General features: G+C 40.4%; 1 protein-coding gene across 4 annotated transcripts in view; it reads left to right on the top strand.

Moving 5' to 3' along the window:
* The first annotated feature begins 200 nt into the window (after positions 1 to 200).
* Stil (STIL, centriolar assembly protein) overlaps positions 201 to 21,645 on the top strand; it is a 46,184-nt gene continuing 24,739 nt past the window's right edge. The window contains exons 1-10 of one of the 4 annotated variants that reach the window (XM_087549220.1): positions 265 to 647; positions 2,986 to 3,070; positions 5,069 to 5,176; positions 11,286 to 11,344; positions 13,565 to 13,677; positions 13,950 to 14,137; positions 16,079 to 16,326; positions 16,875 to 16,958; positions 17,665 to 17,751; positions 20,058 to 20,208. In XM_087549220.1, the coding sequence (XP_087405346.1) occupies positions 11,298 to 11,344; positions 13,565 to 13,677; positions 13,950 to 14,137; positions 16,079 to 16,326; positions 16,875 to 16,958; positions 17,665 to 17,751; positions 20,058 to 20,208 (918 nt within the window). In that variant the 5' untranslated portion in view covers positions 265 to 647; positions 2,986 to 3,070; positions 5,069 to 5,176; positions 11,286 to 11,297. 4 annotated transcript variants of the gene reach the window in all.

Consider the following 21,645-nt stretch of genomic DNA (forward strand, 5'->3'; position numbering starts at 1 on the left):
GTTTAAATCCTCAGAGTAGTGACACACCGAGCTGCGGCGGCGCCCTCGGTTCTCTAAAAAACCTTGGGATTGGGCGAGCGCTAATCCCAGGCCGGGCTCCGATTGGTTGTCACAGCAGTATGCAGCTGAGTCGTTGTGTGACACTCTTAGTACCGCCCCTGCAGCGGGACTGGCCGGGCTTCCGGCCAATCAGCAGGCGCGGCGCGCCCTTCGTTTTCCTCCTGCCGGCGCTTACCGCCTCGGTTCCCGCGACCCCAACGTCCCAGAGGCGGGGCCGCAGTTATCTGAGACGCTACTTGGAGCCTTCTGCGTGCCCAACAAACGGGCCCAACAACCAAAACCCTAGCTTGGCGGCGGCCGTGACAATAGCGCGGGTGGATCTTCGTGCTCCTGGTTCCCCGAGGCGCCCTCCGGGCCCGGGAAGCACAGTGAGTAACAAGCGGCCTGTAAAGTCCAGTTAGCCGGTGGGACCACAGGGCAGCCAGGGGAGAAAGAAGGCGGACCTCAGAACATTGCTTGTTGTTTGTGGAAGAATGGGGAAGACGTTTACATCGTGACGTGCCTCAGATTGATTTCACTGTAGGAATTTCTTGGAGACTGAAACCTTGATCCTCGTTCCTGCATTCTTTCTATCTGGCCCAAGCTGTGTAAGGAATCTATTAAGTGTTCGTAGTCGGTGATCTACAGGAAGTAGACCTATGTCAAAAGTGAGGCGTGAACGTACTGTGTCTGAACAAAGACAGTAATGTCACCGTGAGAGATTGCACTTTCGAGCTGGATACTGGACGATAGGATTTAGTAGGAAATCCAAAGGAAAAGGAGGACAGCCTGTGCAGTCCTACCAGTGACTGCAGATAGTTGAGTTAGGGCTGCAGGATGAGTGACCAGGGGTTATGTTTGCAGTGAAGGGTTTTTATTTGTATATGAAGAAAAGCCATTGCCTTTCTAAGAGGGGGGAACAACTTGTTCATAGTCACATTTGTGTCCAGCAGGGCTGAGGAGGTCAGCTAAAGTGGAAGGGCGGAAAGAACTTAATATGTGTAAGAGGGAGAAGAGGTGACTTGCTGGTCCCTGTTTGCTTCACAATGAAGACATTACCTGAGGAGAGTTTTTTTGTTAGGTATATGTTTGTATAGCTTTGACCCCCATTAGTTTTATGTAATATTGTCAAGATAAACTAGTTATCAAATCTCAATTTGTGGTTTTCAAGTGAGAAAGACTTAATGCATTAAAGGAGAGACAGGGTATTTAAAAATACTCCTGGGGTTGGGGATTTAGCTCAGTGGTAGAGCGCTTGCCTAGCAAGTGCAAGGCCCTGGGTTTGGTCCCCAGCTCCGAAAAAAAGAAAAAAGAAAAAAAAATACTCCTGTTGGTGAGGAAAACTTTGCATACTTTGTGGAGGTAGAGTTATCAGTGTGATTACTGATACCATGACGACCAAGTGCTAAAGAGCCCGAATTTCAAGAAGTCCCATGTCTCTGGGAGAATTTTTAGTTGATCCTCAAAGGTTATATCCAGTAGAACTTCATTCTCCCAAATAGTTCTAGTCTTGGACTATATAGAAAAGGTCCCTTCTAAATGACTTACTCCTTTGTTAGTAATCCTTTATCTTGAGTCAGATGATTCATTTTTAGAGTTTAAACTGTATTGTGTGTTTATGTGTGCGCATGTGCACATGCATGCTACAGTGCACGTGTAGAGGTCTGAGGATAACTTTCAGGAGTTGGTTCTCCTTCCCCGAGTAGGTCCTAGGAATCAAACTCAGGTCGTTAGTTTTGGCAGCAAGCATTTTTATCCTCTGAGCCATCTTACTGGTCCTGGATTTTTATCTATTGTTTTTATTGCTGTTGTGCTCTGTGAGTGATGTGTATATGAGAGCAGAAGTCTGTTCCACTGTGTGCATGTGGAGGTCAAAGGACAACTTTCCAGATTCTGTTCTTTGTTTCCACCTTGCATTCAGGGAATCGAATCACTAGCCCTGCAACAGCAAGTACTAAACCTCATCTACCTCAGATAATAACTTGTTGCTAAAATCGAAACAATGCACAGAAGGTAAAATATTAAGACCTAAAAAGTTCAATAAATGCTGGCTGGGCTTGGTAGTGCACACCTGTATCCCAGCACTTAGGGGGCAAGCCTCATGATCCCCAGAAAGCCCAAACAGGAAAATTTATGATACAATTTTATAAACAACTATAATAAACATATTTGTCAACAAGCTCACTCTTGTGACAATAGATGGGAAGGTCTCTGTCCCTACAAACTGACTTATGAAATAATCTGTGGTTTTGGTTTGGATCCACAGTCACACTTACTGGGTGTTCTCACTACTGTTTTGTACACCTTTAGTTTCCAGTCCATAGCGCTAATTTCCAATTGCATAGGCTCATTCAGTACTAATGAAGCAAAGTACAGGCTGTATAGTCCTTGTCTACAGGTCAGCATTCACTCTTTCGTTTTCGTTTGTTTTTAAGACAGGGTCTCTCTACATAACCCTGGCTGAAATCACTGTGTTGATCAGGTTGGCCTCAAACTCAGAGATTCATCGCCTGCCTCTGCTTCTGGAGTGCTGGGATTAAAGTTCTGTGCCACAAAACCTTGTATTTACAAAATAAAAGGTGGAAGGAAAAAGATTTGTGGGAAGCATGTGTGCTTCCTTTAATGAATAGGTATACTTGTTGCTAAATTAAATATTAAGGTTACTTTATAGGTAGAATGACCCTGGAGTATAAAAGCAATCAAAATCTATTAACATCTCTTTTATTTTTCTCTGTATTGGACATTGAACATAGTAGGGCCTTACACAGAGTAGGCAAGGATGCTATATCCTGAGATTCACATGCATTTAATCTTATTAATCTGTAGTTAGTTTTCATATAAGCAACTTAATTTTGCTAATTATTTTGTTACTATATGGTTAAGAATGGTCTTCATTTGCTATACAATGTCTTTCTATGTTTAACAATATTTCTTTATTTCTGTAAGGTACTGAGGATTACAGAGTGAATAAATCACTCACCAAATATAGAGCCTGTAGTTCCTCCAGCCTGCAGTTCCAGATGAATACCAGGTACAGAAATTTTATTTTTTTGAGTGTATATATTTAGATATTTGATTATGTATATGAATGTTTTGCCTATATGTATTAGTAACATATATATATAATATAATATAAAATAAATGTATATTATATTATATATGCATATATATATATATATTTTTATATATTTCTGGTGCCCAAGAAGGCCAGAAGAAAGTGTCTGATCCCTTGGAATTGGAGCTATAGTTGGTTGTGAGTTGCCTGTGAGTTCCAGGAGATAAATCTGGGTCCTCTGCTAGAGCAGCAAGTACGCTTAATCACGGAGCTATCTCTCTTTCCAGGCCCTGTTTTCGTTTTTTGAGTCAAAAGCTATGGAGTCCTGACTGGCTTCACACTCACTCCCTCATTTCTTCTGCCTCACCCTCCCAGTGGCTAGGATAATAGGCACGGGCCATTGTGCCTGGCTGTTTTTTTAGTTATTGGAGGTGGAGTTCTTGCCATGTTGCTGAGGCCGATCTTAAAACTTTCATTTAAATACTCCTTCCTCAGCCTCTGCAGCTTGGGACTGATCCCGTGCCTAGCTTCAAAATATTTTCATGCCGTGTTTTTTGACAGCTATGCACATTAGCTTGAGAAGGAATACTGGGAGAGAAGAAAGGACACCGTCTTGAGAACAAGCAATCTCCTGCTCCCTCTGTCCAGTTCATCCGCTATGCCCTCACTGTATGAGGAGCATGGTGATCACTTTCTAATTGATTACGGGGAAGGCATATTAGACGAAAAGCGTGGGCATGTGTAGGCACTTAGTAAGTACCTGCCCCCTTTCCTCTCACACTTCATGATATAGGTGTTTGTGCTGATAGGAAATTACCTGAGCCGAGGCTGCAAATTACAAGATTGCGCAGTGCCACCCTCGAGGAATGGAACGGTTTTGGAGTTCCTTCTAGGCACTGAGTCCTTGGTGGTAATCATCTCACATTGGCCTCCCCAAGATTCTCCATGTTTCCTGAAGTAGGGGAGGAGCTGGCCACCTGTCCCTGCTTTTCTTAGCGTCTGATCCTGTGGAGGCCCTGTGCACCTGGCTTTGCTAAGTTAGGCCTTTGGACCATCATTTGCCCCTAGAGAAGGACAACTGATGCTGGCATATGGGTTGTTTTCCTTCTAAACTACAGTTATGCCCATGGGGAGCATTTATATTCTCTGTCTTGTGCCAGATGTTTTAATGAAGACAATAGGAAACATGGCCCAGGGAGGCTATCATATTTCTTATACTTTAATCTTGACCCATCTGTTGGATCATACTGCTGTAGGTTTTTCTTTTTTTAATTTGTTTGTTTTGAGACAGGGTCTCTTTGCATAGCCCTGGCTGTCCTGAAACTCACTATGTAGACAAGATCGGCTTCAGACTCAGACCTGCTTCCTTTTACCTCCCAAGTGCTGGGATTAAAGATGTGTGCCACCATGCCTGGCCCCATGACTATTGTGCTAAGGAAATAAACCCAAAGTATTATTGTTAATTAATCTTTTTTTTTTTTTTAAGATTTACTTATCTATTATATATACACTGTAGCTGTCTTCAGACACACCAGAAGAGGGCATCAGATCCCATTACAGATGGTTGTGAGCCACCATGTGGTTGTTGGGAATTGAACTCAGGACCTCTGGAAGAGCAGTCAGTGCTCTTAACCACTGAGCCGTCTCCAGCTCATTGATAATCTTTAAAGGAACTATGGACTGTGGAAAATGAGGGGGAAAAAAGACAGCATTGAACACTTAACAGTGAATTAGAGGTAATTTAAAAACATTTACATGTGTATTCAATACTCACCATAACTTCAGGAAAGCATTGGTGGTCTTTTTTTTTTTTTTGTCATAACCCCTTAACTTTTTTTTTTTTTTTGCTGGCCTGGAATTCCTAGTCTTGGCCTCCTAGGACTTGGAATACTTGGCAAAGAGAATTAACTTTCTTATAAAATGTATACTTTTTTGCTTTTCTTTGTATTTTAATTGTTTGTTTGTTTGTTAAAGGTTTCCTTCAAGCAAGATGGTACCTTTCCACTTTCCTCCATCAAAATTGGCACTTTGGAACCCAATGCCAATTGGAGAGTGTATCTACCTACATCTCAGCTACTACAGGTATGTTTCTCTCTCCACATCAAACCAGCCAAAGGTTATGTCCGGTGTTTTCTCCTATTGCTCCTATTGTGCTTGTGTGGCAAGAACCATTTCCCCAGATTTTTTTTTTTAATTATTAGTTTTGTTTGTTTGTTTTTTTTTTTTTTTTTATTAACTTGAGTATTCCTTATTTACATTTCGAATGTTATTCCCTTTTCCGGGCAAACATCCCCCAATCCCTCCCCTTCCCCTTCGTTATGGGTGTTCCCCTCCCCACCCTCCCCCCATTACCGCCCTCCCCCCAAAAGTCTAGTTCACTGGGGGGTTCAGTCTTAGCAGGACCCAGGGCTTCCCCTTCCACTGGTGTTCTTACTAGGATATTCATTGCTACCTATGGGGTCAGAGTCCAGGGTCAGTCCATGTATAGTCTTTAGGTAGTGGCTTAGTCCCTGGAAGCTCTGGTTGCTTGGCATTATTGTTCATATGGGGTCTCGAGCCCCTTCAAGCTCTTCCAGTTCTTTCTCTGATTCCTTCAACGGGGGTCCTATTCTCAGTTCAGTGGTTTGCTGCTGGCATTCACCTCTGTATTTGCTGTATTCTGGCTGTGTCTCTCAGGAGAGATCTACATCCGGCTCCTGTCGGTCTGCACTTCTTTGCTTCATCCATCTTATCTAATTGGGTGGCTGTATATGTATATTTCCCCATATTTTAACATTTGAAGGTTGAACTGGCAAGATGGCTGAACAGATAAAGACATGCCCTCAAAGTCTGAAACTTGTTGACTGTGAACTATAAAGTAGGCAATTCTACATTTTATCTAAATACAAACTATAGTTATATAAAAATGACCTTCTGACTATATTCATAAGGTATTTGTAAACATCAGTGAACTTAAATGTTTACAAGCAATCTCAAGTATTTCAGGAAAACTATGCTCAACCTGTTCATTTTTTTTTTAAACTTTCTCACTTAAAGTTTGTATCAGGTAAAAATTCCATCTGTTTATTAGATCTTCCTTATGCTTTTGAGAAATAATCTTAATTTCACAGGTAAATATTTCACATATCTATGGTTCTAAGTAGGGTAGAAATATCTCCTGTACTTCAGCATGGTATCTGTGTGGAACCTTGAGAAGACAGAACAGAGATGGAATCCATCAAGTTAGAAGGCGAACAAGACTGCAGTTCTGTGTAGGGTCTTTTCAAAGAAGTTTATAGACTTAAAGTAATGATAATCAATTGCTGTTGTCTCAGGACTTACTTGCTAAAAGGAGTATTCTGCAGAGGATAGATATACTGCAGAGAGCCAAGTCAGTCTGTAAGGTACTTACCTGTAACCAGATATTGGCCATAGTGACTTTAAGGTACTCTTAACTGGAGTCAGACTGTCTGAGCCCTCAACTCTAGAGCCTACCAATTCTTACTTAAACAGCTTCAATAAAGTAGTCAAAAACCAGTTCCCTTACTTATAAAATAAACGGAAAACTGCCATGAGAGGGCTAGTTATGTACGTACATACATACATACATACATACATACGTGTGTGTGTGTGTGTGTGTGTGTGTGTGTGTGTGTGTAGCCCCTAGAGTGTTTCATGTACTTCTACATGCTAAGCAAACACTCTGCTACAGGGGCAACATGATCCTTTGCTGGTACTTTGAAAATTTTCCAGGTAAGATCTTACTACATAGCTCTGGGTAGCCTGAAATTCACTATGCAGACCAGACTAGCCTTAATCTCACAGACATCTGCCCATCTCTGGGTGCGTTGTTTTTTGTTTTGTTTTTTTTTGTTGTTGTTGTTTTTTTGTTGTTGTTGTTGTTTGTTTGTTTTTTAATTTTTTATTATATATTTCTTTACTTATATTTCAAATGTTATTCCCCTTCCCAGTTTCCTATCCATAAGCCCCTATTCCCTCTCCTCCCCCTCCCTCATAGGGCAATATCACCCTTATTGCCCTCCCCCATATTCCCCTGCACTGGAGGTTCAACCTTGGCAAGACCAAGGGATTCCCCTTCCACTGGTGCCCCAACAAGGTTATTCTCTGCTACATATGCAGTTGGAGCCCTGGGTCAGTCCATGTATAGTCTTTCAGTAGTGGTTTAGTCCCTGGAAGCTCTGGTTAGTTGGCACTGTTGTTTTTATGGGTTTGCAAGCTACTTCAACTCTTTCAATCCTTCTTCTAATTACCCCCAAGGAGGTCCTATTCTGACTTGGGTGGTTTGCTGCCAGCATTGACCTCTGTATTGGACATACTCTGGATGTGTCTCTCCGGAGAGATCTATATCCGGTCCATTTTAGCATGCATTTTTTAGCTTCATCAATCTTATCTAGTTTTGGTGGCTGCATATATATATATGGACCACATGTGGGGCAGGCTCTGAATGGCTGTTCCTTGAGTCTCTGCTCTAAACTTTGCTTCCATATCCCCTCCTATGAATATTCCCCCCCCACCCCTTTTTTTTTCTTTATTAACGTATTTCTTATTTTCTTATTTTTTTTTTTTTTTATTAACTTGAGTATTTCTTATATACATTTCGAGTGTTATTCCCTTTCCCGGTTTCCGGGCAAACATCCCCCTACCCCCTCCCCTTCCTTATGGGTGTTCCCCTCCCAACCCTCCCCCCATTGCCGCCCTCCCCCCATAGACTAGTTCACTGGGGGTTCAGTCTTAGCAGGACCCAGGGCTTCCCCTTCCACTGGTGCTCTTACTAGGATATTCATTGCTACCTATGGGGTCAGAGTCCAGGGTCAGTCCATGTATAGTCTTTAGGTAGTGGCTTAGTCCCTGGAAGCTCTGGTTGCTTGGCATTGTTGTACTTTTGGGGTCTCGAGCCCCTTCAAGCTCTTCCAGTTCTTTCTCTGATTCCTTCAATAGGGGACCTATTCTCAGTTCAGTGGTTTGCTGCTGGCATTCGCCTCTGTATTTGCTGTATTCTGGCTGTGTCTCTCAGGAGCGATCTACATCCGGCTCCTGTCGGTCTGCACTTCTTTGCTTCATCCATCTTGTCTAATTGGGTGGCTGTATATGTATGGGCCACATCTGGGGCAGGCTCTGAATGGGTGTTCCTTCAGTCTCTGTTTTAATCTTTGCCTCTCCCTTCCCTGCCAAGGGTATTCTTTTTCCTCATTTAAAGAAGGAGTGAAGCATTCACATTTTGATCATCCATCTTGAGTTTCGTTTGTTCTAGGGATCTAGGGTAATTCAAGCATTTGGGCTAATAGCCACTTATCAATGAGTGCATACCATGTATGTCTTTCTGTGATTGGGTTAGCTCACTCAGGATGATATTTTCCAGTTCCAACCATTTGCCTATGAATTTCATAAACTCGTTGTTTTTGATAGCTGAGTAATATTCCATTGTGTAGATGTACCACATTTTCTGTATCCATTCCTCTGTTGAAGGGCATCTGGGTTCTTTCCATTTTCTGGCTATTATAAATAAGGCTGCGATGAACATAGTGGAGCACGTGTCTCTTTTATATGTTGAGGCATCTTTTGGGTATATGCCCAAGAGAGGTATAGCTGGATCCTCAGGCAGTTCAATGTCCAATTTTCTGAGGAACCTCCAGACTGATTTCCAGAATGGTTTTACCAGTTTGCAATCCCACCAACAATGGAGGAGTGTTCCTCTTTCTCCACATCCTCGCCAGCATCTGCTGTCACCTGAGTTTTTGATCTTAGCCAATCGCACTAGTGTGAGGTGAAATCTCAGGGTTGTTTTGATTTGCATTTCCCTTATGACTAAAGATGTTGAACATTTCTTTAGGTGTTTCTCAGCCATTCGGCATTCCTCAGCTGTGAATTCTTTGTTTAGCTCTGAACCCCATTTTTTAATAGGGTTATTTGTTTCCCTGCGGTCTAACTTCTTGAGTTCTTTGTATATTTTGGATATAAGGCCTCTATCTGTTGTAGGATTGGTAAAGATCTTTTCCCAATCTGTTGGTTGCCGTTTTGTCCTAACCACAGTGTCCTTTGCCTTACAGAAGCTTTGCAGTTTTATGAGATCCCATTTGTCGATTCTTGATCTTAGAGCATAAGCCATTGGTGTTTTGTTCAGGAAATTTTTTCCAGTGCCCATGTGTTCCAGATGCTTCCCTAGTTTTTCTTCTATTAGTTTGAGTGTGTCTGGTTTGATGTGGAGGTCCTTGATCCACTTGGACTTAAGCTTTGTACAGGGTGATAAGCATGGATCGATCTGCATTCTTCTACATGTTGCCCTCCAGTTGAACCAGCACCATTTGCTGAAAATGCTATCTTTTTTCCATTGGATGGTTTTGGCTCCTTTGTCAAAAATCAAGTGACCATAGGTGTGTGGGTTCATTTCTGGGTCTTCAATTCTATTCCATTGGTCTATCTGTCTGTCTCTGTACCAATACCATGCAGTTTTTATCACTATTGCTCTGTAATACTGCTTGAGTTCAGGGATAGTGATTCCCCCTGAAGTCCTTTTATTGTTGAGGATAGCTTTAGCTATCCTGGGTTTTTTGTTATTCCAGATGAATTTGCAAATTGTTCTGTCTAACTCTTTGAAGAATTGGATTGGTATTTTGATGGGGATTGCATTGAATCTGTAGATTGCTTTTGGTAAAATGGCCATTTTTACTATATTAATCCTGCCAATCCATGAGCATGGAAGATCTTTCCATCTTCTGAGGTCTTCTTCAATTTCTTTCCTCAGTGTCTTGAAGTTCTTATTGTACAGATCTTTTACTTGCTTGGTTAAAGTCACACCGAGGTACTTTATATTATTTGGGTCTATTATGAAGGGTGTCGTTTCCCTAATTTCTTTCTCGGCTTGTTTCTCTTTTGTATAGAGGAAGGCAACTGATTCATTTGAGTTAATTTTATACCCAGCCACTTTGCTGAAGTTGTTTATCAGCTTTAGTAGTTCTCTGGTGGAACTTTTGGGATCACTTAAATATACTATCATGTCATCTGCAAATAGTGATATTTTGACCTCTTCTTTTCTGATCTGTATCCCTTTGATCTCCTTTTGTTGTCTGATTGCTCTGGCTAGAAGTTCAAGAACTATATTGAATAAATAGGGAGAGAGTGGGCAGCCTTGTCTAGTCCCTGATTTTAGTGGGATTGCTTCAAGTTTCTCTCCATTTAGTTTAATGTTAGCAACTGGTTTGCTGTATATGGCTTTTACTATGTTTAGGTATGGGCCTTGAATTCCTATTCTTTCCAGGACTTTTATCATGAAGGGGTGTTGAATTTTGTCAAATTCTTTCTCAGCATCTAATGAAATGATCATGTGGTTCTGTTCTTTCAGTTTGTTTATATAATGGATCACGTTGATGGTTTTCCGTATATTAAACCATCCCTGCATGCCTGGGATGAAGCCTACTTGATCATGGTGGATGATTGTTTTGATGTGCTCTTGAATTCGGTTTGCCAGAATTTTATTGAGTATTTTTGCGTCGATATTCAGAAGGGAAATTGGTCTGAAGTTCTCTTTCTTTGTTGTGTCTTTGTGTGGTTTAGGTATAAGAGTAATGTGGCTTCGTAGAAGGAATTCGGTAGGGCTCCATCTGTTTCAATTTTGTGGAATAGTTTGGATAATATTGGTATGAGGTCTTCTATGAAGGTTTGATAGAATTCTGCACTAAACCCGTCTGGACCTGGGCTCTTTTTGGTTGGGAGACCTTTAATGACTGCTTCTATTTCCTTAGGAGTTATGGGGTTGTTTAACTGGTTTATCTGTTCCTGATTTAACTTCGATACCTGGTATCGGTCTAGGAAATTGTCCATTTCCTGAAGATTTTCAAATTTTGTTGAATATAGGTTTTTATAGTAAGATCTGATGATTTTTTTAATTTCCTCTGAATCTGTAGTTATGTCTCCCTTTTCATTTCTGATTTTGTTAATTTGGACGCACTCTCTGTGTCCTCTCGTTAGTCTGGCTAAGGGTTTATCTATCTTGTTGATTTTCTCAAAGAACCAACTTTTGGTTCTGTTGATTCTTTCTATGGTCCTTTTTGTTTCTACTTGGTTGATTTCAGCTCTGAGTTTGATTATTTCCTGCCTTCTACTCCTCCTGGGTGTATTTGCTTCTTTTTGTTCTAGAGCTTTTAGGTGTGCTGTCAAGCTGCTGATATATGCTCTTTCCTGTTTCTTTCTGCAGGCACTCAGAGCTATGAGTTTTCCTCTTAGCACAGCTTTCACTGTGTCCCATACGTTTGGGTATGTTGTACCTTTATTTTCATTAAATTCTAAGAAGTCTTTAATTTCTTTATTTCTTCCTTGACCAGGTTATCATTGAGTAGAACATTGTTCAACTTCCATGTATATGTGGGCATTCTTCCCTTATTGTTACTGAAGCCAGCTTTAGCCCATGGTGGTCTGATAGGACACATGGGATTATTTCTATCTTTCTGTATCTGTTGAGGCCTGTTTTATGACCAATTATATGGTCAGTTTTGGAGAAAATACCACGATGTGCTGAGAAGAATGTATATCCTTTTGCTTTGGGATAGAATATTCTATAAATATCTGTTAAGTCCATTTGGTTCATGACTTCTCTTAGTCTGTCTATGTCTCTGTTTAATTTCTGTTTTTATGATCTGTCCATTGATGAGAGTGGGGTGTTGAAATCTCCTACTATTATTGTGTGAGGTGCAATGTGTGCTTTGAGCTTTCGTAAGGTTTCTTTTACGTATGTAGGTGCCCTTGTGTTTGGAGCATAGATATTTAGGATTGAGAGTTCATCTTGGTAGATTTTTCCTCTGATGAATAGGAAGTGTCCTTCCTTATCTTTTTTGATGACTTTCAGTTGAAAATTGATTTTATTCGATATTAGAATGGCTACTCCAGCTTGCTTCTTCCAACCATTTGCTTGGAAAGGTGTTTTCCAGCCTTTCACTCTGAGGTAGTGTCTGTCTTTGTCTCTGAGGTGTGTTTCCTGTAGGCAGCAGAATGCAAGGTCCTCATTGCGTATCCAGTTTGTTAATCTATGTCTTTTTATTGGGGAATTGAGTTCATTGATATTAAGAGATATGAGGGAATAGTGATTATGGCTTCCTGTTATATTCATATTTGGATGTGAGGTTATGTTTGTGTGCTTTTCTTCTCTTTGTTTTGTTGCCAAGACGATTAGTTTCGTGCTTTTTCTAGGGTATAGCTTGCCTCCTTATGTTGGGCTTTACCATTTATTATCCTTTGTAGCGCTGGATTTGTTGAAAGATATTGTGTAAATTTGGTTTTGTCTTGGAATATCTTGGTTTCTCCAACTATGTTAATTGAGAGTTTTGTAGGATACAGTAACCTGGGATGGCATTTTTGTTCTCTTAGGGTCTGTATGATATCTGTCTAGGATCTTCTGACTTTCATAGTCTCTGGCGAGAAGTCTGGTGTGATTCTGATAGGTATGCCTTTATATGTTACTTTACCCTTACTGCTTTTAATATTCTTTCTTTATTTTGTGCATTTGGTGTTTTGACTATTATGTGACGGTTGGAGTCTCTTTTCTGGTCCAATCTATTTGGAGTTCTGTAGGCTTCTTGTATGCCTATGGGCATCTCTTTCTTTAGGTTAGGTAAGTTTTCTTCTATGATTTTGTTGAAGATATTTACTGGTCCTTTGAGCTGGGAGACTTCACTTTCTTCTATACCTATTATCCTTAAGTTTGATTTTCTCATTGAGTTCTGGATTTCCTGTATGTTTTGGACCAGTAGCTTTTTCCATTTTACATCATCTTTGACAGTTGTGTCGATGATTTCTATGGAATCTTCTGCTCCTGAGATTCTCTCTTCCATCTCTTATATTCTGTTGGTGATGCTCGTATCTATGGCTCCTTGTCTCTTCCTTTGGTTTTCTATATCCAGGGCTGTTTCCCTGTGTTCTTTCTTCATTGTTTCTATTTCCATTTTTAATTCCTTCAACTGTTTGATTGTGTTTTCCTGGAATTCTTTCAGGGATTTTTGTGATTCCTCTCTATAGGCTTCTACTTGTTTATTTATGTTTTCCTGCGTTCCTCTAAAGGAGTTCATGCCGTCATGACTAGCTTTTTTGTTTAAAATATATTTATATATGTTTTGTATTCAAGAGTGCTTGGATCAGACATAATATTATGGAAAGAAATGAATGTAACTATTTTTGTTAAAAGTATTTACAGAAACATATCTGCCTTTCTGTTGATCAGTCTGTATTCTGGCCCAGGTTAGGCAAGAACCTGGGGGACCATTTGTACCTTTTTTGTCAGCTCGTGGCCAGTCTGGTTTCCAGGTGACCTTGTCTACCTTTTGCATTGTATAGGATTTCTTGCCTAGGGATCTCCAATGATAGTCTTTGTACATTTTGTAAATTTTAGTCAGTCCTTTATGGAAGGTTTTTGTTTAATGTGGACATTTCCTAGTGTGGACATCAGGTCTACCACATTCATAAAAGAATTTTCTTATTTTTCAGAAAGCCAAAGCTTACGGTAACTGAAAAGGCCATCCGCCTGGCTTACCGTCATGCTAAGCAGAGCAAAAAAAATGTGCCGTGCTTCCTACTTGGCTCTCTCACAGTGGATGAAGGTAATATAATGGCTGTTACAGAATATACACTTGTTTCAGCCAGCTATTGCATGCTCTTTTGCTAATTTCTTTGCTGTACATCATCATGAGTGTAAACGTAAATAAAAGTACCCATTACAGAATTCATGGTGCAGTCACCAGGTAGACTATATAAGCTATCGTTTTCTTAATGTAAGATTTTAGTATGATAAAAATATTTTGCTGGAATGTAGTTCTGCTTGCTTATGTTTTTAATTAGCATGCTATATAATAGAAATATTTTTGTCCTGCAGACGAAGAAGGGGTGACCTTGACCATAGATCGCTTTGATCCTGGTAGAGAAACCCGTGAATGCTTAGAAAGAACTCCTACTGCTGCTCTTCCTGGAGATTTTTTGATCCCCTGCAAAGTTCATACTCAAGGACTTTGTTCAAGAGATACGAAAGTTCATAATGCAGATGACTTCAGTTCAGCTTTAAAGGTGAAATTTATTGATAACGTTCTTTTTTATAATAGTTTTTAGTTTTTGAAATTCTGACAATTGCATCATTTCCTCCTGTCCTCCCTCCAGCCCCTCTCATGTATATCATCCCCACTTGTTCTCACACTTATAGCCAATCCAAAGCTGTTGTAGGGATACGCACACACATAAGTTCAGCCTACTCCGTGTAATGTCACCTTAGCACCTACTGCTTCATATTGGGTAACCAATTAATGTACAGTTCCCTAGGGAAGACTGTCTGACACTCTCAACCTTTCCCAGTTGCCCATAGCTCTTTGTGTAAGGTTGAGACCTCATAAAATTTCTCCCTGCCATGTTAGCATGTCTGTGGGTGTTGTCACCTTTTGGGACTTATTTAGGCAGCCACGTTAATAAGACTTCATTTATGCAGCCTCTCTGACATTTCTGTAGAAACAGTCTCACATGAAATGTCCTATTTTCTGGCTCTTAACAACTTTTCTGTTCAGCAGTGATTCCCAAGCCTCAGGCGCAGGAGTTATGTTTTAGGTGTTCCAGTTGGGACTTAATCTGTCTGCATTTTGATCAGTTGTGGTTTTCTATAATGATCTCCTTCTGTTACAAAGAGAAGTTTCTTTGATAAGGTGTAAGAGTACATGCAACTGTATATAGAGGATAAATATTTAGAAAGTACTTAGTTTAGAAATTATGCAGTTCAGTAAACTTGCAGTTGAAGGTTTTCCAAAACCCATGTCTTTTCTAGCCCTGGGCATTTGGCCAGGTTTGTAGTACCAGGCATGAGTTCCCTCTTGAGTGAGCCTGAAGTCCGTCCAGTTAGAGAGCTGTTCGGTACACCAAGATGTGTGCGCTGCTACTGCGCCCTTAGGGTTACTGTGCCATGCTTGTCCTTGTGGTTCCTAGGTGGCATACCTGGGTAGGACTGTTTGCTTGCCTTCCTTGGAAGTTTGCATGGCACCTTGTGGTGCTGTGAAAACTAGTCCTTAGGTAGGATGCTTTGGGTCAGATCCAACTCGGGTCCTCAGAGTCCTGAGTCTGAAGTGTAGATGACATTTTTAATTATATATGAGAATCATAGTGTGTGTGGCTTATAGTATTTTGATAAATCATACAGATTTGAGAATTATTTGTAATGATGTGTGATTGAGTCATTGTGGACTCAAAAATCAAAGATACTGTGGTTTCTTGAGGCTAGAGATGGGTAGTATTCCAGAAGATGAAGCAGTGGGACCAAGGCAGGAAAGAAAGTTGAGGCAGTGCTTAGGGTTGCTAATGGTCTATAGACTTTCCCGAAGGGCAATTAGACTGCAGTATTAATTTAGTCAAATTGTAGAGAGCTTTATTGGATGAAGACATTTCTGAAAAGAAGCAGTTCTGTCAGATCTGATGAAGCTGCTCACTGAAGTCAGAGAATGATTGACTAGGTCGGATGTATATTAGATGGTGTGTGTGTGTGTGTGTGTGTGTGTGTGTGTGTGTGTGTGTGTGTGTGTGTGTACACAAATGTACACGCAGTGGTAACTATCAGAATAAAAAGGGCGCAAGAGATATGGCTAAATATGGAAGAAGAGCTACCCCAATTTGGATAATGAGAAAGGAACCACAAAGGAGTGAGATTCCCTACAGCTGAGCCATAATTGCGTTCCAGACCCCACCACCCCGATGTGGTGAAACTTATTGGGATGATAATTGCCCAGCATGAGTTTAAAGAGCTACTAGGACCTTTAAGTTGGAAATTTATGATGAAGCTGAGGACTCGCTTTGATTAAATTATTCATATAATCTTTGATCATGTGGAAGAAATGAGAATTGAAATGTTGTGAATTAGAATTAATTTTGTTAATGTAAAATATCACAGAGGTATATGTAGCAATGTTAAATGAACTTTAAAGATATGAATGCATTTCAGAGTTGTAAAATATTTCTACACTACTGATCCCTCAGGCTTTACAGCACCATGTGTGCAGCAAAGACCTCTTGGACTGTGGGAAGCTGCTTTCCTTACGAGCCCAAATCACCCCCAGGGAGAGTTTGGGCGGTGTGGATCTTAATTTGCAGTGGACAGCAGTGACTCTAGCAAATCCTTTCAAGTGTATACCTGTGAAGCCCATCCCCATTATTCCTACAGCACTGGCAAGAAACTTAAGTAGTAGTCTGAATATTTCTCAAGTTCAGGGAACCTGTAAGCATGGGTAAGTAACAGATCCATTAGTCTAAGCCTATAAATATTGATTGATTTAATATATTTTTCAATAATACTAATTACTGTAGTCAGTTTACCTGTATAGAGATCCATGTCCTTTTAGGGAAATGGGTTTTGTGTTTTGTTTTTGTACTTTTTGGCAGTGGTCGGAAGAATGTTGTGTGTAGCAGATTAGTTACCCTTCCCATAATGCAGTCTCTTCCACTGAAACGTCACATTTGCCTATCAAGTTACCTGGGCACGTGCGCTTCTAGTAATAGGACATTCACTTTGTCAGTAGCATAATTGGTTCTGACGTTGTCCTCTCTAGTACTAACACTATTTACAAGTAATCCGTAAGTAAAGTTGAGTATGTAACCCTAAATGACTATTTTAATAGGTTAAGACATTGTACATGCTGTCTTTGGGGCCTCTTTTTCATCCACTAACTAAAATAGAGTTTTACTTGCATAAAATTGAGTTTCAAGACTCAGTTTGCATTTTGGGGGTTGAAAGCACGTACTTAAAATTATTCTTACTTAAGTTTCTTCTGTTTAGATATATTACTATGGATGAAACACGCAAATTGTTACTTTTGTTGGAATCAGATCCCAAGGTTTATTCTCTACCATTAGTGGGAATGTAAGTATTATCCTGCTTAAGAAAACCTTCAGCTTGTTTTTTGAGGCTGAATTTCTCAAGGTAGCCCTTGCTGTCCTGGACCTGGCACTGTAGACCAGGTTGGCCCCAAACTCAGATCTGCCTGCCTCTGCCTCCTAAGTGCTGGGACTAAAGGCATGTGCCACCACCTGGCAATCGTGGGCATTTTCTTGTAAGGTGTCTCTATATTTTGGGAGAGATATATATGCTTTTTAACCTTTAAATATTCCTAGTTTTAGGCCACAAACTTTTGTCTCCTCGGATTTTGTTCCTTTCCATTCCATGCTGATTTATTCTGATATCTGTTTTTCCCTCCATAAACCATTTTCCTCTCCCACATCCAAATGAAAGAGAATAAATACCATGTACATCTCTTTATTTGTGGATGCGATATATTTATGTTGCTATAGATATCGATGTAGTCTGCCTCTGAATTGGCAATGTGATTTTTTATTTGTCAAGTTTTTAATGTACTGCTATTGAGCATCAAGGACCAGTCTTGGGAAGGATGTGATCCAAAGTGTGTTCATTTTTAAATGACTGTAGTGGTTTTCCTTTTTATTTTGAGGTAAGGTCTCCCTGTGTAGCCGCTGCTACCCTAGAATTTGCCTCAACCTCCAGCAGTTGGGACTATAGGCGCATGCCACCATACTTGACTGATGATGTATTTTCTGTCCGTTTCCTTTAGCTGGCTGTCTGGAATTATACATATCTATAGCCCTCAGGTATGGGCTTGCTGCTTGAGATACATGTTCAGTTCTTCTATTCAGGAAAGGCAAGTGATATTTTATTCTATAGCATTTGTGTTTGATTGCTTCTGGTTATAGTGTATTGGCTTCGGTTAAAATTCTTACACTGATTTAATCTTTTTTTTTTTTTTTTGGAGCTGGGGACTGAACCCAGGGCCTTGCGCTTCCTAGATTTAATCTTTTATAATACATAATAGGTGTGCACTTTTAAGGAAAATAAACCTCATATTAAATGAGACTAAGTAGTAAGAAGGTAAGCTTTTTTTTTTCCTGGAGCTGGGGACTGAACCCAGGGCCTTGCGCTTGCTAGGCAAGCGCTCTACCACTGAGCTAAATCCCCAACCCCAAGTAAAAGGTAAGCTTTTAACTATCATGAGTAGGCATAGGATGTATTAACTTCAGAGGCACTGAGTGAAAGACCACAGAGTAAGGATGCCGGTATGACTGTACAGAAAGACAGAGGCAGGATGTTAGCTCAAGATAGATGAATGGGAAGTCTTTGCTTATTCTTCTGTTTTTTGAGACAGGGTCTTAATTTGTAGCCAGGAGAGATTTGAACTCACTGTGTGGCCCAGATTGACTTTGAACTCAAGGGAATCTCACTGTCCTAGCCTCTTTAAGTATTAGAACCTTTGCTGATCTGATAAAGGAAGCACGCTCTTTTCCAGGATTTATGACATTTCCATTTCTGGGTGTTGATTTTGCTATTGTCTCTGTATGATGCTTCTTTCTCATATTAATTTATAAAGTCATACATTTCCCTCCTCTCTCTCTCTCCCTATTTCTCTCTGCACATATAAATACTTGGAACGAAACTTTCTCCCTTGGATTGTCATTTCCTTTAATTTTTAGTTAATGGTCTTTTTTCCAGACTATTTTCTTTTTCCTGATGGTGCTGGGTCTCCAAGCCAAAGCTTCGTACAGCTCTGACCTATACCCCAAGCTTTTTTCCCCTCACAATGTACACAATATACATTATGTTTTGCTTGCATGTATGTCTGCGTGAGGATGTTTGATCTTTGAGCCAGACCTATAGACAGTCATGAGCTGACATGTGGATGCTGGGAATTGAACTTGAGTCCTTTGGAAAAGCAGCCTGCTGAGCTGTTTCTCTAGCCCCAACCCCAAAGTTATTTTGTTTGTTTTGCTTTTTGTTTTTCGTTTTTTTAGTCAAATACACCACTTTTCTTTCTTGCTTAGGCATTTCACATTCTAGGAGTATAAATAAAAGAATCTCTGTATTTTTTTCAAATCCTTTTATAGTTATACTTTTATAGTTTATTCGACTTTCCAAGTGAATTTTATTTATTTGTACTAAAACAAGCCAGATATAATGAGGTTGCCTTACCTGTGGTCCTAGCATTGGGAGGCTGAGGCAGAAGGACCAATTTGAGGCTAGCCTGGGCTGCATAACAAGTTCCAAGCCAGCCTGCATTATCTAAGTCCTTGTTTCAGAAACAAAAGGAGAAAAGGGATGTTGAATGTTTCTTTATTTTTATCATTTAGTTTATGTGTATGGGTGTTTTGTTTACGTATATGTCTGCATCACATGCATTCCTGGTGTTCATGGAGAAGAGGACATTAGTGCCATGGGACTGGAGTTAGAGGTGGTTGGGAACTAACCTGTGGGTGCTGGGTATTGAACTCAGTCCTCTAGACGAAGACTGAGGGCTCTTAACCACCGAGCCATCCCTTCAGGGTGCTAAATGTTAATTGTTGATTCTTTTCTATGATCTAGTACACTTGTTTCATTACCAATTATTCATCTTGTTTTAAATTTCTGTAGATAGTAGATATTCAGTAAAGGCTCAGGCGGGTGGGTTTTGAACTCCGGATCTCAAGTGATCCTCTTTACACTTGCAAGTAGCTAGAGATGCATACCATTGTGTGTGCATTCTTGAGATTCTCTCTCTCTCTCTGAAGTGGAGGGTGGGTAGGTAAGTTTTCATTTTCCATTTAATATGTTCCTCTTTTCTTTGATGTTTTGCAAAAAAGTGTTTCTATATTGTATTCTACTACGTTTTTTTATTGTGGGCTGAAGAGCTGTCTCAGTGGTTAAGAGCACTGACTATACTTGCAGATGACTCCGGTCTGATCCCCAGTCCTGGCTCTCTGCCTCCAAGGGCATCAGGCCTGCACATCGTGCAAGTACACAGTGCAGATTAGCATTTATATACATAAAACAAGTAAGTTATTTTTTAATTGTTAACATTAAAGGTAAGCATGCATACTTTAAATAATCTACTGACTAGGTTGGGAAACTTACCAAGGAGATCTTTCAGTACAATGCTATTATCACAAAAATTTAATTCAATACTATTTTTTTGTTCAGGGTTTTTTCAGAATCTGGAAATTTCATCATAGTTCTTTATTCATTGACACATAAGGAACCTGAGTTTTATGAGTGCCTGCCTTGTGACAGTAGGACACCCGAGCTGCAGTTTCAGTTACTGACCAACAAGGAGACTTTTCATCTTTTCAAGGTAAGTGCTCATGCTACCTGCGTGAGTTATTTTTCTCATCACTCAGACCAAAATATCTGATAGAAACCAGGAAGGAGAGGTTTATCACAGCTCAGGGACTCCAGTCCACGCAGGTTTGACTGGCTGCATGTGCTAAAGCAGAACATCATGGTAGCAGGGCTGTGTAGTAGGAGAGAGCCACTCACTTCATGGCAACCTGGAAGCAGCGCTGCTGGAGTATAGACACCCCACTGTCTCTCCCTCATTCATCAGGGCTTCAGCAAACGGGGTGACACCGAGTGTGCTCTGGATGCACATCGTCAGTCAGTCAGTCCTCTCTGGAAACTTGCTATTCACCAATAGCAAGCAGAGGTGCCCCACCCACTGAGGTGAATCAACTTCTTGTTCTTGTAGCCGTTGTTTTTCAATAGCTTATACATTTTCCAGTCGCTCATACACTTACACATTGCACTATTTGGTACTGTTGAGGATTTGTTGTTGTTTTTGTTTTTCAAGACAGGGTCACTCAGTGTAAACAGTCCAGACTACTGTCCTGGACTCACTCTATAGACCAGGCTGGCCTCAAACTCACAGAGATCTACCTGCTTCTGCCTTCCGAGTGCTAGGATTAAAGGCGTGCACCATCATGCCCAGCTGAGGATTCATTTTTGATGTTAGTGGTTTCCTTGTTACCACTTATGTTTTAAAATATGTGGGTGTAATTAATAATATATAAACTATGTTGTGGGAGCCAGTGACATGGCTCAGTGGTTAAGAGCATTGACTGCTTTCCACAGGACCTGGGTTCAGTTTCCCAGCAACCACATGGTGGCTCACAACCACCTGTAGTTCCAGTCCTAGGAGATCCAATAAAGTATATAAAGATGCATCTAGAAGCCAAGCCTACTGTCTTGGGCTTTTAATCCCAGTACTCAGTAGGCAAAAAGTAGGTGGATCTCTTAGTTCAGAGGCTAGCCTGTGTTCTAGAAGAGCCAAGCATTCATTTTAAGACCTTGTCTCTAAAAATAAAATGGTATAAAATAAAATAAATGATGCATCTAGGTGGTCGGTACAGAGAAGTAGGTCTTTGAAACTGTCATATAAAAACTAAATTTAAAGGCTAATCCAGGTGCAGTGGTACATGCCTTTAATCCCAGCACTTTAATCTTCTTGGGAGCTAGAGACAAGACTGATCTCTATGAGTTCGAGACCAGCCTGGTCTACATAATGAGTTCCGGGGTAGTTAGGGTTATGTAGAGGAGCCCTCTATCAAAAAAGCAAAACAAATAATAATAATTAAAACATAAAGGACACCCTCTCCTTTTTGCCCACACTAGATTCAAACTCTTTGGCTCAAATAATCCTCCTGTCTCAGACTCCTTTAGTACCTAGGGTTACATGTGTCTACCGTTGTTTCTGGCCCTAACTACTTTTTTTGTTAAATTACTATTTATCTTA

The sequence above is a fragment of the Rattus norvegicus genome, chromosome 5, assembly GCF_021556685.1.
Source record: "Rattus norvegicus strain SHRSP/BbbUtx chromosome 5, alternate assembly SHRSP_T2T, whole genome shotgun sequence".
Classification (NCBI taxonomy): Eukaryota; Metazoa; Chordata; class Mammalia; order Rodentia; family Muridae; genus Rattus; species Rattus norvegicus.